This window comes from Mesoplodon mirus (assembly GCF_964341445.2).
Source record: "Mesoplodon mirus genome assembly, chromosome: 1".
NCBI classification, from domain to species: domain Eukaryota; kingdom Metazoa; phylum Chordata; class Mammalia; order Artiodactyla; family Ziphiidae; genus Mesoplodon; species Mesoplodon mirus.
Window position 1 is genome coordinate 20618269 of NC_138976.1, and position 16155 is coordinate 20634423.

General features: G+C 49.8%; 1 protein-coding gene across 1 annotated transcript; it reads left to right on the forward strand.

Moving 5' to 3' along the window:
* Positions 1-5611: 5611 nt before the first annotated feature.
* On the forward strand, positions 5612-15517 carry ALAD (aminolevulinate dehydratase). Its single transcript, XM_082626819.1, has 12 exons — positions 5612-5720; positions 10880-11067; positions 12076-12126; positions 12592-12688; positions 13058-13193; positions 13301-13384; positions 13485-13573; positions 13792-13847; positions 13935-14022; positions 14111-14197; positions 14568-14697; positions 15348-15517. The coding sequence occupies exons 2-12, from the start codon at positions 10955-10957 to the stop codon at positions 15404-15406; spliced, it is 990 nt and encodes a 329-aa protein (XP_082482945.1). The 5' UTR covers positions 5612-5720; positions 10880-10954; the 3' UTR covers positions 15407-15517.
* The last annotated feature ends 638 nt before the right edge of the window (positions 15518-16155 follow it).

Genomic DNA, 16155 nt, shown 5'->3' on the forward strand with positions numbered 1-16155 from the left:
TGGTAGATGCTCAACAACTCCAAACGTTTATTGAGTCCCTGCTGTGTTCCTGGCACTGTTTTAAATGTTTTCAAGTATTAACTCTTAAATCTTATGAAGGAACACTGCTGTTATCTCCATGATTTCAGCTATGACACTGTATTACCTCTAGATTACGTAAGTGTTTCAAATCATATTTCACAGATAGATACACAAGCCCAACGCTCATTAGGTCCATTAGGTGGCTTTTTCCTTCTCCACAGCAGAAACATCGCTTCTTTTTTTTTTTCCATCTCTCACATTTATATTTGTATGAAAGACAAAGCTATTCAATAGATTTCTTACTTCTCCCTTGAAATTTATATTGATGCTATTTCTACAAGTTAGTTACAATGTCACAGTATATGTCTCTGGGAAAACAGCATACACTGAGTCCTTCATAGTTGGTTATTGTACAAATGATTTTTTTTTAAATACACTGAACTTCAGTTTTTTCATCTCTAAATTGGCAGTATTAATACCTACCTTAAAAGGAGAATTTTGAAAGATAACAGAAGACTTAGCACAGTGGCATGTACACAGCAAGGCCTTGTTTTTATTTTTGTTTTTCTCTTCCGTACGTATTTTCATTTCCCTTTGAATTAACAGAACAGCTTCAGAATAGGAAAGAAATCATTTTTATAATCTTGTCGAAGATGACCTCTTTTCTTTCATAATAGTAGCCTAAGGAGAATGTAAACTCTGGATACATACACAGCATAACATTTGTACTCTGTGTGATAAAGACTAATCTGTGGTTTCTACTAGACATCATAGGCACTGTTACCAAGTATTTGATTGCTTTTGGAGCAGAAGAATATTATTTAAGGATTACCAAAATAATTCAAGTTTAACTCCAGTTTGCTCATTCTATATTAATATATTCATTTCTAATTGTGTAATTTAAAATTTTTTTATTTACGTAATATTGATTTATAACATAGGTTTCATGTGTACAACATTCTGTTTCTACTTCTGTATACTCTACAACATGCTACCCACCAAAATTTTATTTTCCATTCATCACCATACTGTTGATTCCCTTTACCCATTTTTCCCTCCCCCTTGCCCCTCCTCCTCTGGTAACTGCTTCTCAGTTCTCTGTAGGTTTGGTTTGGTTTGTTCATTTATTTGGGGTTTTGTTTTAGTTTTCTATGTTCCACATATGAATGAAATCATACGGTATTTGTGTTTCCCCACAGGACTTATTTCACTTAGCATAATAACCTCAAGGTCCATTCATGTCACAAATGGCAGGATTTAATCTTTTTTTATGGCTGAATAGTATTCCATTGTATTTATACACCACATTTTCATTATCCATTCGTTGGTGGGCACTTAGGTTGTTTCCATATCTTGGCTATTGTAAAGAATGCTGTGCCATATTGAACATAGGGGCATATATCTAGAAATATATTGTTTCTTTTTTTTTTTTTGGCCGTGCTGCACGGCATGTGGGTCTCAGTCGAACCTGAGCCCCCTTCAGTGGTAGCATGGAGTCTTAACCACTGGACAACTAGGGAAGTCCCTAGAAATATGTCGTTTCTTTTTTTTTTTTTTTTTTAACATGTCGTTTCTTAATTCCCATGAGCACCACTCAGCCAAGCCCTCAAGTCCCATCTGGACTTCTGTGGCTTCCTTTGAGCTGTTTCCTGCCTCATCTCTGCTTCCCCTAGCTTCCTCTGTGTACTACTTGCCAAGTGGATCTTCCTGGAACATTGCTATGTTGCAGTCCCTCACTGCTTTCTGTTAAGTCAAATCCATACCTAGACATGTTACTCAAAGCCTGCTTAAGGTGGGCTCACCTGACCTTCTGTAACATGCTTCTACCCCAACATAAGGCTCCAGTCAAGAATGAATCCCCCAAAGAACTCTCCTTCCACACGACCCTAGTTCTTAACAAACTTTGACTACCTAAGAAAAATGATGTTTCCTGCGGGTGGGGACTATAACTTAAAACTATAGAATTCAAGGACGGAAGAATCTTTGAGGTCATCCGCCAGTTTTTCCCAACCACACCTCTCAATCCTGTAGCGGTATCCGGATTTTGAAGTTTCCTTACTAGGCCAAGGTAATGTTTCTCATCTGTTTTTAACCACAGCCCTTCATGCCTAGAGATTCTGATTTGGATTTGGAGGGTGGGAGGATTACCATCCTTACCCATGCAAAATTACAAAAAATCTCCTATTTTCACAGATGGGAAATTGAGGCTCATCAGAGAGAAGTGACTTACCACTAATTTATAAAAGCTGGGATTCCGTTCCAGTGGCCCACTGCCTTGCTTCTATTTTTTTTTTAACTAAACTTTATTTTTGAACAATTTTAGATTTACAGAAAAGTAGCAAAGAGTATAACCGTCACCCAATTTGCCCTCATGTTAATCTTACATAACCATGGTACATTTGTCAAAGCTAAGAAAAAACCCATATTGAATTTGGTTAACCAATTTTCTTTTTTGATTGAGATAAAATTCACAGAACATAAAATTACCCTTTTTAAAAAAAATAAAGTTATTTATTTATTTTTGGCTGCATTGGGTCTTCGTTGCTGCGTGCAGGCTTTCTCTAGTTGTGGCAAGTGGGGGCTACTATTCATTGTGGTGCGTGGGCTTCTCATCACGGTGGCTTCCCTTGTTGCAGAGCACGGGCTCTAGGCACGCGGGCTCAGTAGTTGTGGCTCATAGGCTCTAGAGCACAGGCTCAGTACTTGTGGCGCATAGGCTTAGTTGCTCCGTGGCAGGTGGGATCTTCCCGGACCAGGGCTCGAACCCGTGTCCCCTGCTTTGGCAGGCAGATTCTTAACCACTGCACCACTGGGGAAGCCCAAAATTAACCATTTTAAAATAAGCAAATCAGTGGCATTTAGCACATTCACAGCCACCACGTCTATCTATTTCCAAAACATGTTCATCACCCCAAAATAAAACCTCATACCAGTCAAGCAGTTATTCCCCATGCTTCCCTCCCCTTGCCCCTGGCAACCACTAATATTTGGTTCCTTTTATGCTCTTCACAAGCATTTAGCCCAGTGCCATGTACCTACCTGGAAGGCACTCAATAAAGTGGGAGTTCGGGGTTTTTTTTTTTACTTTTTACTTAGTAAGTAGAATATACATACTGAAAGGTGCAAATAAGAGTAGAGGTTGGTAAATTTTCACAAACTAAAGACATCTATGAAGGAATTCCCTGGTGGTCCAGTGGTTAGGACTCCACACTTTCACTGCCAAAGGCCCGGGTTCAATCCCTGGTTGGGGAACCAAGATACCACAAGCAGCACAGGTACAGCCAAGAAAAATAATTAATTAATTAATTAAACATATCTATGAAAGTCACACTGAGGTCAATAAACAACATGACCAGCACCCTAAAAAGAACCTTCGATCTCCCAGTCACTTCCTATCTCCCCAGTAGTAGTCGCTATCCTGACTTCCAGCACAGGTTAATTTTGCCTGGGTTTGTGCTTCATATAAATGAAATCATACAATATGTTCTCTTGTGTCTGACTCCTTTTGCTCAGCGTTACATTTAAGAGTCATGTCGTTGCATTCACAATACTTTTTATGGATAAGAGTGACAGATTAAGGTAAAATTATATTTTAAAGGGGGGATGCGAGAAGTGGGAACAGGTCTCTCAGTCAAGAATGAGTGACGGGCCTCCCTGGTGGCGCAGTGGTTGAGAGTCCGCCTGCCGATGCAGGGGATACGGGTTCGTGCCCCGGTCTGGGAGGATCCCATATGCCGCGGAGCGGCTGGGCCCGTGAGCCATGGCCACTGAGCCTGTGCGTCCGGAGCCTGTGCTCCGCAACGGGAGAGGCCACAACAGTGAGAGGCCCGCGTACAGCAAAAAAAAAAAAAAAAAAAAAAAAAAAGAATGAGTGACATGGGAAAAATAGATTACACCAAACAGCAATATTCTTAAATTTTCCACCCTGTTTGGGATCTTGGAGGTATCCAATGGTACTAATTATTTTTAGTTATCAATAAACTCAGAGATAGGAGAGGTATTTTGTTGTTGTTGTTGTTTTGGCCATGCCATGTAGCATGCGGAACTTCCCCGCCCAGGGATTGAACCCATGTCCCCTGCATTGGAAGCATGGAGTCTTAACTACTGGACCACCAGGGAAGTCCGGGAGAGGTGTTATGAAAGACCTGCTGGGCAGGGGATCTAAACTGGGGGAAAAAATAAATAGTAATTACTTCTGTGAGTTGAAGGAATATGGTTCGCAGGCAATGAAGAGAAATCCCAGTGTGGCATGGGGCAAATTAATCTCCTGGCAATTGTTTTCCCAATCTATAAAACGAGGATAGTAACATAGTTGTCATCAAAATTAGATAAGTGAATGTAAAATGTATGGTACTGTCCCTAACTCTTTAATGCACAAAAAAGCATTACTTTCTTTCCACCACCTTCCTTATTGGAACACAGATCAGAACTCTAGCAGCTGGGAACTAAACAGTGTCATATTTTCCCAGCATTAAGCCTCTCTGCTTCTTAGACTTGGAATATAAAGTGGTATAGAACAGGTTTGGGGTACAGATTTTGAGAAATAAAATCTGAGAATAAGTGTAATACAACCCTCTGACATTCTTCACAGTTCAAAGTCGACTTTTCAATAATCCCCCCTCACTTTCACAAAGGATTTCCTGGGACTTCCCTGGTGGTCCAGCGGTTAAGACTCACACTCCCAATGCAGGGGGCCCCGGTTCGATCCCTGGTCACGGGTTCAATCCCTGGTCAGGGAACTAGATCCCGCATGCCACAACTAAAGATCCCGCATGCCGCAACTAAAGATCCCGCGTGCAGCAACTAAGACCCGGCACAGCCAAATAAATAAATAAGTAAATATTTAGGGGGGGAAAAAAGGAATTGATTTGCTAGAGTATTGATCCTGACCCCTATTTCACTCATCTGATGCTACCAGTTCACCCAAGCCCCATAAGCCTCACCAGATCCCTCCTGCCCCATCTTCCCCCCCCCCGGACTTTTTGTCAAATCTCTCACTGTACCCATAATAGATAGACAGGTCTGATGCCCCTATCAGACTTGGAGCCTTTCCAAAGTGCCCATGTCTTTCACATCACATCTCCCAAACTATGGTACAGAGTAAGTAAACCCTGAGAAATTACGCTGGAATAAATTTTCTCTGAAAACTTGGAGGGCAGCCTGGTGCTGAACTCAACAACTTTAAAATGCTCATTCCGCAAAAATGGACTTAGTTATTGTGTTAGGCACTATGGTGTTGTTTTAATGTCCTTGACATCTAATTATTCTTTCAATAAACAACCAGTGCCAAGTATGCGCTAAGCTGGGAAAAGAGGGGCTATAAAGAAAACCTCAGGGCTCTAACCACCTTCGAGGTCGGTTCACACGCAGCACCCTTGCCGCGCCGCTCCTGCGCCCCCAAGTGGGCTCCCCCGGGACTTCCGCAGCTCAGGAGCGAACCTCAGCGTAGGGAGGGGCGGGCCCTTCAGCCTTTCGGCACACCCGATTGGCCAGGCCTGCTACGTGAGTGGGCGTGGCCTCGGCCTGGCCGACTTCAGGCCAAGTGCCCGCAGGGGGCGCGGCCTGCACGCGGTAGGGGGCGGGCTGTGAGAGAGGGAGCTGCTTCCGGGGGAGCCGCCCCGCCCCCACGTGGGCCCTGGGAGACTAGAGCGCGCGGCAGCGCTGGCGGGAGTGGCGTCTCAGATTCCTTAGGGAGGCAGGTGAGTGGGGACTGGACTCGGGGAGATGGCGGACTTGGAGGCAGGGGCTGTGGCATCAAAGTCTTGTGTCCCCAGACCCAGATTCTGCTGTAATCCATAACCGCTAGCGGTGCAGCCGGGGACGGAGTCACTCTGGGACTCCTATTTAGGCTCTTAGAGGTAGATTGTCCTGCTGCAGCGGGGTTGAGGTCTCTGCGTGGCCGTTGCCCTTGGGGACCCCGAGTCTCCTGTCTGGGGCCCATTCCCTTGGAGACCGCTTGGGTAGTCTTCATCAGTGGAGAGCCCGAGGTGCCTCGCAGGATGGGGGAGGGAGGTGCAAACAATAACAGCCGCTCTGTGCTAGGATTGTACGTAAGTTACATGCATTGGCCCATTCAGTCTTAAAACAACAGCCCATTGAGGTCTGTTCAAGTCCTTATTTACCAGATGAGGATTCTGAGGTCAGACAGCTGGAAGGTGACAGAATCAGGATTTGAACCCACATCTACAGACTCCAAAACCCACACCCGTAACCCTCATGCTGCCAACTGCAGCCAGGTCCAGAGTCACCTCCCTCACCCCCTTCACCCAGAGCTCTCCAGGAGCCCAGCTCTGCTGATAAGCAGCTTTGAAATCTATACTTAAAGTATCAAGGGGTAATGGTGAACATTGAGGACTTCTCTGCTGGAGACCTGGATTCTAGCCCGAGATCTGCCACTGACCCCCTGCAGGATCTTGGACCAATGTCAGCCCAGTATCACCATCATTTCAATAATATAGTCAGCAAGCTTTAAGGAACCTCTTAATCAATATGTTCTAGGAATTTGTGGAACTGGCTGATTCTCCTTTTAGCTCCAGAGGAGATTTGGGCTCTTCAAAGCCAAGTCAAGGCCTGGGTCTCCTTCTCTTTAATCCCTGTTCCTAGCCCTGGGGCAGGCCCAGAGTAGATATTCAGGAAATGCAGTTTGAATAAACAGGTAGCCAGTTGGCTCCTTTTCAGAACTGCCTGACAGCTGCTGTCCTGGGCCCTTCTGGGGGTTTGGATTTCTCAGCCCTGGCCACCTTCTACCTAGCTGGCCCTCCCCTGCAAGTGGCAGAGCCTGCCATCGCTGGCAGCAGCTCACAACCCTCTGTGCCAAGACCACAGCCTCTGGAATCCTCAGTGGAGCACAACATGGGGGGATCAGGCCCTGCATCTCTTCTCAGCCCCTCCGGGTGGTAGTTCTCAGGGCCCAACTTAGGTTACTCCCAAGTTGGAGAAGTTACCTTCTAAGGAAGGAGATATTTTCACAATCAATCTGAAATTTTACTTATCCCTCAGTGTTGCCTGTTCCATGAAGCCATCCATCCTTGATTCCCAGAGACACAGATCCCTCCTGTGGCATATAGTCCACCCCTCTACCGTAGCATCTGTATGGTGACTATTTCTCCATAAGCTGCTGGAAGGCAGGACCCCACCTCAGATATCCTGGGAGACCCTGTGGCCTACCCAGGTTTGAGTGAAAGTTCTCCCTTCTGGGTGCGGTGCAGAGGACACAGCTGTGATCCACTCCAGGAGGTCTAGTCAGCCCACTTCTAATGATAGTAAAAGTAGCTGCATATTTACTGAGTGGCTACTGTGCCAGGCATGTACCTCTTCACTATCTCTGATCTTCTCTGCAGCTTTGCAAGTTTGATAGTATCATTCCCATTTCATAGATTACGAAATGAAGATTCTGCAACCTTGCCCAAAGTCATACACAGAGCACAGAGCAGACCTGGGACTGTTTGACCGTGAAACATTACTCTTTCTGCACTGCCTGCTACAGCCTTCCAGTTAAGCTAACCTGTTCTGCATCCCATGGTGACTTGCCCTTGTCTTCAGTGTGGTGTCACAGGATTTAAGCTGTGGCTTACAGGCTCCCTTGATTTGGGAGAAGTGCCCCTTCCAAGTATGTGAAAATCTTCCAATTTTTCAGGGACTTTTGGCAAAGCAAAACCTCCACCTGGATTTGGCTCTGCAAACAGAGAAGCACCTCCATTGCTCAGGGGGTGTTGTTCTACTGCACAGATCTTTGTTTATTGGGGCTTCCCTGGCGGTCCAGTGGCTAAGACTCCACGCTTCCACTGCAGGGGGCATGGGTTCGATCCCTGTTCAGGGAACTAAGGTGACACGTGGCACAGCAAAACAAACAAACAAACAACAAAAACATGTTTGTTTATTAAGCACGTGTGTAACAGAATGACTACCTGTGGGGCAGGTGACAGGCCCTTGAGTAGAAGCCAGGAGACCCATGGTCAAGCCCAGCTTTGTACCTGACTCGCTGTGGATGTCAAATAACTCCTGTCTCCTTTCTGCCCCCTACTTTCCACAGCAGAATGTAAAAGATTAAACAGGGTTGGTGATTTTCAACTTTTTAATTTTTTTCAGCACTAATACCCATTTCTCAAATCTCTCGCTGAATCCTAAAATTAAAAAAAAAAAAAACCAGATAAAAGTGGAACTGCCCTAGTAAGGCCTCCCCCTCACCACTCTCTAACCCCCACCCCCAAACCCCCAGTCTCCTCCGGGTGAATTGGACTGCAAGGCCCCTAGGCAGCCCTGCCCTTTTGCTTCTGATAAGCAGAAGGCATTTGCTTCCTCAGCCTTCTAAAGTAGATGTGGGGTTGAAGCCAGTGGAATGCAGCTTTGGATTCCAGAAGCTGGGGGCCTGCTGCTGTAAAGATTCTCTGGAAAGTGAGTTAGAGACCTAAAGACCTACCTTCAAAATATGATGTGACTCTGCAGAATGACGTTGAGCAAGTCAGTTAACCTCTCTGAGCCTCCGTCTCCTTATCATTAAAAGTTAGAACAATTCTCTGCAATTAAATGGGATAATATATATGTGTAAAGTACCTAGTGCAGTGCCCAGCACACAACATACACTCAGTATGTTTTTCTCTGATACCCTCCATCTCTCCGAGGCAGAGATAGTATAGGCAGAGCAACGCCTACTGAATCAAGTGTTTATCAGTAGTATGGGGTATGGTAGGTATAACCCTGCACTCATTGTCTACAACAAACTCAAATTCTGGCTCAGTCGCTAGCTGTGTGGTCTTGGGCAAGTGACTTAACCTCCCTGAGCTGGGCTAATCCTTGGCAGACCTAACAGCAAAATCTTGCACAAAATGGGCACTCAGGACTTTGTATCTGCTAAATGCTTGCTCATATGGGGGTTGGGACATCTTTGGGGAGGCCTGGCTTGCCCCTGGGTCAGATGATGTGGCTGGCCCAGGGGTGTGGTGGTGGAGTGGATCCTGTGTGGCTCCTGATAACCCCAACCCCGCCAAGAAGGAGGATCAGATGAAACAGGCCCCTGAGCTAGTTGGGAGGGAGCCACGGGGCCTGGGAGGCTGAAGGACAGGGGGAGGGGAAGGCATCATCAGTGTACTAAAGGACCCCCCACCAGGCCCAGAGAGTGTGCAGCTGTGGGTAAGTCCCTGCCCCTCTCTGGGCCTTGAGGTCCCATTCATACAAGGAGAGATTGGTGGCTCTTTGTTTTCCCCCTACTTGGCTGTTAGGCACCTCCAAAAGGAAGCGTCTAAAACGGAGCTCCCCACCTCCTCTCTCTCCAAGCTCGCCTCCCCACCGCCCTCTTCCTGCCTGTCCCTGTCCCCGCTGCCCTCCAGGTCAAGCAAGCTAGCGCATCCGCCCCAAGAGACTGCCTCTTGGCCGCCTTAGGATGGCCCCTCCTCCCTACCCCTCTCGCCCCACAGCCTCTGTCCTGCTCTGCTTCTAGTCAGCTCTGCTCAGGCTGCAAGAATTATCTTCCTAAAGCCAGGCTCTGAGCAGGCCCCTGCCCCGGCCCCTGCTCAGAAATCTTCCCTGTCCTCGGTCTGGCCGCCCCTCCCCTCCAAACACACATCCTCGATTGCCTCTTCAGTCCTCAGAGCAGTCCGCAGCCCGTCCTCCTGGCCCCTTCTTTCCCCTCCGGAGGGAACATTCTCCCCTTTCCCTCTGCCAAGCCGAGCCCACTCATCCTGCAAAACCGAGTTCTAGTCCTGTCTTCTTCCAACAAGCTTCTGACCTCCTAACTCACATTGGAAGTCATGGTTCCTTCATGGTAGGCTCGGCCTCTCCGAGATGCTCTCAGTCAGCCCGACCCCCTGGGACTGCGGTGCCCACTGGATGAGAAATCATGTGTGCGAGTGCCCAGCGTGGCCTGGCACATAGTAGGTGCTCAAGAAACAAACGTTAATGCCCCAGCTTCCTTCTGTCTTACACCCCTTATTTGGCATTTAGGGCACATTGTCTTGTACTTCATGTGGGTAAATACATTTACTGTGTGGCAGAGTGCTGTGCAGGAGGCAAACATGAACTAAGTGTGGATCCTGCCCTGCAGAAGCTCTGCCTACTGGGACGAGATAAGATAAGGCCACAGAGAACTGGGGTATTAGAGAGAGTATGATCTGGGCAAGAAGAGATGCTGCAGGGGAGAGGGAAGGAGGGGCCGCCTGGTGGAGAACCTGGTAGGATTTGGGGATGGGGAAGTTGTGGAAAGAGCACCAGCCTCCTAGGGAAAGAGGGTGAGCGGAACGCAGCCAAGTGTGCTTGGGGAGCGGCAGGAGGCTCTCGGGCTGGAAAAGCAGCCCCCGTGGCCACTCCACAGGCGTGTCTGTCTGTCTGTCTGTCTGTCGGTGCGATTTAATCCTCTTAGTGTGTGTCCGTGTACCAAGGGGTTAACAGTGTTTTCCCCTAGAGGTAGAATTACAGGAAATTTTTCTCTTTTTGCTTATCTGTACTTTTCTAAAATTTCTGCCATGGCCATGGACATTGTTCGTGGAATAGGCAAAGTTTAAGTGGTGGCTCGATCAGGGCTTCTCATAGTAATGTCCAGTCCATCCCAGACTGATTCTTTGATAAAATGCAATGAAAAGGAATTATTAGAGACATGTTGTTTTAAAAAAAGAGACCAAATAAAATACAAACCCACATTTTAATATTATTAGATTCAACTTGCTCTGGAAGTTTCTGAAAGTTTCTGAAGTTTCATGAAAGTGTCTACTTATCTTGGTGCACACCGGCAGGGACTGGTGAACCCCACTAGGAGTAGCACTGGGGTAGAGAGCAGGGGAAGCAGGAATCTGGAAAAGCCTGCGGGTATGTGACCACCTCCCGGTGCCAGGGACCACGTCTCATGCGCCTCTCGTCGCCCTCACAGAGCTGAGCACGAGGCAGACCCCCCAAGAGCCCTCAGTTCCAGCCACCCGGCTGCCGTGTGTCCCCCCTGCCCACCATGCAGCCCCAGTCGGTCCTGCACAGCGGCTACTTCCACCCACTACTTCGGACCTGGCAGGCAACCACCACCAGCCTCAGTGCCTCCAGCCTCATCTACCCCATCTTTGTCACGTGAGTCCACAAACGAGCCAGGTCTCTGATCGGCAGGGGGTGGGTTGAGTGTGTGTGCAGGCACGTGAACAGAGCAGGTGTCTGTTGCAGGGATAGAGTGGGCTGTCAGCTTGGAGCTCAAGGTATTGGAAGTGGCCTACTGGGTTAAGGACAGCCATTAAGAAAAAAACAAACCTTGAAGAGAATACAGTCTTCCCATTTGGAAAATAAAAATAACCCTTGCCTGAGGGTTGCCTGTTACCTGTTGGGTAACCAGGCAAGGTTACCCTTGCCTGTTGCAAAAACTCATCCTGAGTTTTTGCAACAAGATAGAAGCCAAGACGATGTTTAGTTGGCTGTAAAGTACTATGTACATGTCAGAGGTGGCAGTCATGATCAGTCATGATAGTACAGCTGATACATATTGAGGGCTTACTGTGTCCCAGGTACTAGTATGCTAAGCACCTATGTATATTATCTCATTCCACCCTGACAGTATTCATACGAGAAAAATAGGGATATTATCCCTTAGAATGTCATCTCCACGAGGGCAGGGATTTTTGTCTGTTTTGTTCACTGTTGTGTTGCCAGAGCCTAGAACAGTACCTGACACATAATAAGTGCTCAATAAATATTTGTTGAATGAATGACTGAATCGACCCAGGATACAGATGAAGGCCCTGAGGCTCAAAGAGTACCATTTGGCCAAGGTCGCCCAGTCAGTAAGTGGCTGGGATAGCGAGCAAGGACCTTCTGATCTCAGTGTCCAAGTTCTTAACCACTTGACTCCGTCCTAGGAGTACTGTTCTTTGAGTACAGTTGCTTGTTGTCACTGTTATTCTTGTTCCTGTTATTATTTCAGGCCCTGGGCTTGGCCAGGCAGGGGAACCAGACACTGGATCCCATCTTCCTCCCACCATCTCCACCTCCATATTCCTTCCGAGTTTCCCAACCATCCCTCCCAATCACCCCCTCACCACTGGCCCTTCCCACAGCTACCAATCCATAGCCCATCCCCCGCTCTTACAGGGATGTTCCTGATGACAAACAGCCTATCGCCAGCCTCCCAGGAGTGGCCAGGTAGGAGACGGAGTGGGGAGGGCAGGGTTATGATGGAGGGAGCAATTTCACAGGTGGAGGTGACAGGAAGCAGAAGCCGACCCAGAAGGTAGAAGATCCAGAGAGGCTGACATCAGCTCAGAAGGACTGTCTCGGGGGGCAGAGTTGTTCCACAACAAAAGAGGCAGCCTCGGGCAGTAATGAGCTACCTGTCACCAGAGGCGCCATAGCAGAGGAACGCTGAACTTCAGACGGGAGTTCGATAACAGAACCTTGAAGGGGCCTTCCACAGCTGAATCCCATAGCTCTGCTACGTGGGGCCTCGGTTTTCCCACCTGTTTGGTGGGTGCATTCCTGCCCCTCCACGTACTGTGAGGCTTGAGCCCTCCTGGTGCCATGTGCACCTTGACTCTTAACAGAGGCACAGGCCAGAGGGGTGGGGGGACCCTAGCCTGGGACCTGCCTCACTTCAGCCCCTCCATGCAGGTATGGTGTGAACCGGCTGGAAGAGATGCTGAAGCCCCTGGTGGAGGAGGGCCTGCGCTGTGTCCTAGTCTTCGGCGTCCCCAGCAGAGTTCCCAAGGTGACAAATCAGAGGAGGGGTCAGAGGGAAGGGGGGGGGAGGCTGGGTGAGGATAAGCTGAGGTTCCACACTGATCACACCCTCGCTCCAGCCTTGTGCTGGCCCTGGGGCCACCGGTGAACGGACACAGCCACTGCCCTTGAAACAGTAGCCATGTAGGATCAGGAAGCTAAGTAGGGCTGCAGCTCTGAATGGGCAAGTCAGGTTTCCCTCTGCAAAATGGGAACGGTCCTCCCCATGCCTCCTCATTCAGGGGCGGTCGTGGTGATAAAGGAGAGGGCCGGGGCTGTGCCCTGGTGGCTGGCCACTGTGCCTCCCAAAGGCTTCCTGTGACTTTGTCCTTCCGCTTTGTCCTTCCCCTGTCCCTAGGATGAGCGGGGCTCTGCGGCAGACTCCGAGGACTCCCCGACTATCGAGGCCATCCGTCTGTTGCGCAAGAACTTCCCCGGCCTCCTGGTGGCCTGCGACGTGTGCCTGTGCCCCTACACCTCCCACGGTCACTGCGGTGAGCTTCCCTCCTTCCACCAGCCCTGTTGCCACCAGCACTCCCACTGCGGTGGAGACGGGCCAAGGCCCGGGATGCTCCCCCAAACCCAGCTGTCTGTCCTGCAGGGCTTCTGAGTGAGAATGGGTCGTTCCAAGCTGAGGAGAGCCGCCAGCGGCTGGCAGAGGTGGCGCTGGCCTATGCCAAGGCAGGTGAGTGAGCTACCAGCAGGGATGGGCACCCCTGGGTCGGGGAGGCGGCAGGGTGGATAGGAGGGTCCCAGAGTTCTGAAGGCCACCCTCTGCCCCTTAGGATGTCAGGTGGTGGCCCCGTCGGACATGATGGACGGACGCGTGGAAGCCATCAAGGAGGCTCTGATGGCACATGGATTTGGCAACAGGGTAGGGGCAGGGGTGCAGGCAGCACGTGGGGAGGTAAGAGAGCCTGGACCAGACCTGCCCCTGTGTCTGCACCTCACACAGAGAAAGCAAGGCCCAGAGCTCCAGTGGGACTAGGACACAGGCCTCTACTTCCGGCCTGGGTCCTTTCTCTCCCTTTCACTTCACCCTGGGACATCTGGAGGGCTGGCTGAGCCAAGACCCCTATTATCTGCCCACAGGTATCAGTGATGAGCTATAGTGCCAAATTCGCTTCCTGTTTCTATGGACCTTTCCGGTGAGTGGGGATGGGCAGGGGTCTGCTGTTGAATCCCTGACCCGTTAACCCAAAGCTGGAGCCCACCCTGGTGTCTCTGCTTCCCAGGGACGCAGCTCAATCGAGCCCAGCTTTTGGAGATCGCCGCTGCTACCAGCTGCCGCCCGGAGCACGAGGCCTGGCCCTCCGCGCGGTGGTGAGTGACCAGAGCGCCAGCCCCGCCCGGCCTGTCCCCCCGTCACCTCACCTCCCAGGCACTGCCCACACCATAACTCATCCCTTAGAACCGGGATGTACGGGAAGGAGCTGACATGCTCATGGTGAAGCCAGGAATGCCCTACCTGGACATCGTGCGGGAGGTAAAGAACAAGGTGAGCACAGGGCAGAGGCCAGAGGGGGCTCGGGGAGATGAGAGTGTGTCCACAGATTCTGGGCCCTTTGATCGAGGGACTGCAGAATCTCTGGAGTTGAGCAATCTGCCCGGGAACAGGAATCCCCAGCACCCCCCGCCTCCCCCGTCCCTGTCCCCGCCCAGGAACCACTGTGGGCCTCTGCGCCAGGGCTTGCAGGAGCCTTTGAACAGCTCTGCTTTAACAGCTCAAGGATGGGCCAGGCCGGCAGCAGCAGTGACTCAGGGCTTGGGGCTCAAGACGGTCACACATTGAGCAGGGAGGAAGGGATATTCCCAGAGGCATGCCCACCCCCACTTCAACCTGCCTGCCCCCCGCTGCTTCTCCGCAGCACCCTGAGCTCCCTCTCGCCGTGTACCACGTTTCTGGAGAGTTTGCCATGCTGTGGCATGGAGCCCAGGCCGGAGCGTTTGATCTCAAAGCTGCTGTACTGGAGGTCATGACTGCCTTCCGCAGAGCAGGTGAGCAAGCAGAGGTGGGAGTTTTTGACATGTGCCGCAGGGACTGATAGGCACTTTGCCCAGATAGGGAAATAGTCATGAGACAGCCTGGAGTCTCCTGCCTGGAAATGCCAGAGATCTAAACAGACAGGCTGGGGAAGAGACATGAAACCGCAGGACAGAATGTGGAACAGTGAAGCACGCACAGCCCTCTGTTATTTTTTGGTTTTGAGACCTTGGCCAAGCCACTTCTCTAACTTCAGTGTCCTTGTCCACGAACTAGGGATAAGATAGCTGGTGCGTGGTTGTCAAGAGGATTAAATGAGGTGCTACATGTAATTGGCGTATGCTTGTCCCTTCATAAATAGGAGCTGGTTTTGTTGGTAAAGCATACAGCGTGGGGAGGGAACTCACAGATTACCTGTTTCCCCCACTGTGCAGTTTTATACATTGGCAAACTGAGGCCCAGAAGGAGAAAATGCCTTCCCCAAGGTCACACTACGTACAGAGCTAGGACTCACCGGAACTGAACTCAGTCTTAGGTTGTGACACCCGTGGGCTGTGCCTTTTCATGGTAGCCTTCTTCCCACCCCCGGCCCTCATCTCCCAGAAGGTATTCCCTGAGCTGATGCCCTGCCCTTCCCCTGCTTCCCGCTTGTCTCCCAACACAGGTGCCGACGTCATCATCACCTACTACACGCCTCAGCTATTGCAGTGGCTGAAGGAGTAATGGAGAAAGTGTGCAAGACCCAAGAACTAGAACTTTTTAATTCCTGAGCCTTGGAGAAGTGAAAACCAAAGTAAACGATGCTTTTAGAACTGTGTGCTCTTGCCCTCTTCATGCTTACGTGCTGGCAGGTGCCCAGAAGCCCTGGGTGGTTTCTGCCAGCGTGCCAAATCTTCCCACTCACAGCCACATCCTCATGGGCTCTCCTAGGCTTCCCTACCCCTCCCCTGGGTCAACCCTGAGGCTCACCTCTGCCACCCCAGCTCCTTCCTCAGGGGTGACTTCAGCTTGAAAGCCACCAGGAATCATGGGCATTGGCTCAGTGGGGCCTGGGAGAAAGGCTTGGAGCATTAAAGGAAAAGGAGGGCAGTTGAATCTTGGACCCTCAGAAGCTCTGGAAAGCTCAAGGCCTCTGGCAGCAGAGCTGGGCACACTGGGATTGAGGCTTAGATTGACACCCTGGGTTTAGAGTTGAGATTTGCTGCGATTCCACTGGAAGACAATTCCCACACAGGCCAGTGGTTGCCAGGCTGCCTGAGATCTCCTGTTGTTCTCTGAGCCATAAACCCAGAGAAGAATTACTCATTAACGAGCAGAAAAGAATTATTCATTAACAAGCAGGAACGCTGCCTAAGGATCGAAATTCAGAAGCAAAGAGAGAGTTCCTGACTGTTAGAGATGGCACCACCAAAAAGGATTTTTATTGAAGAGGTTTTTTTGTTTGTTTGTTTGTTTTGTTGTTTTTTTTTGCG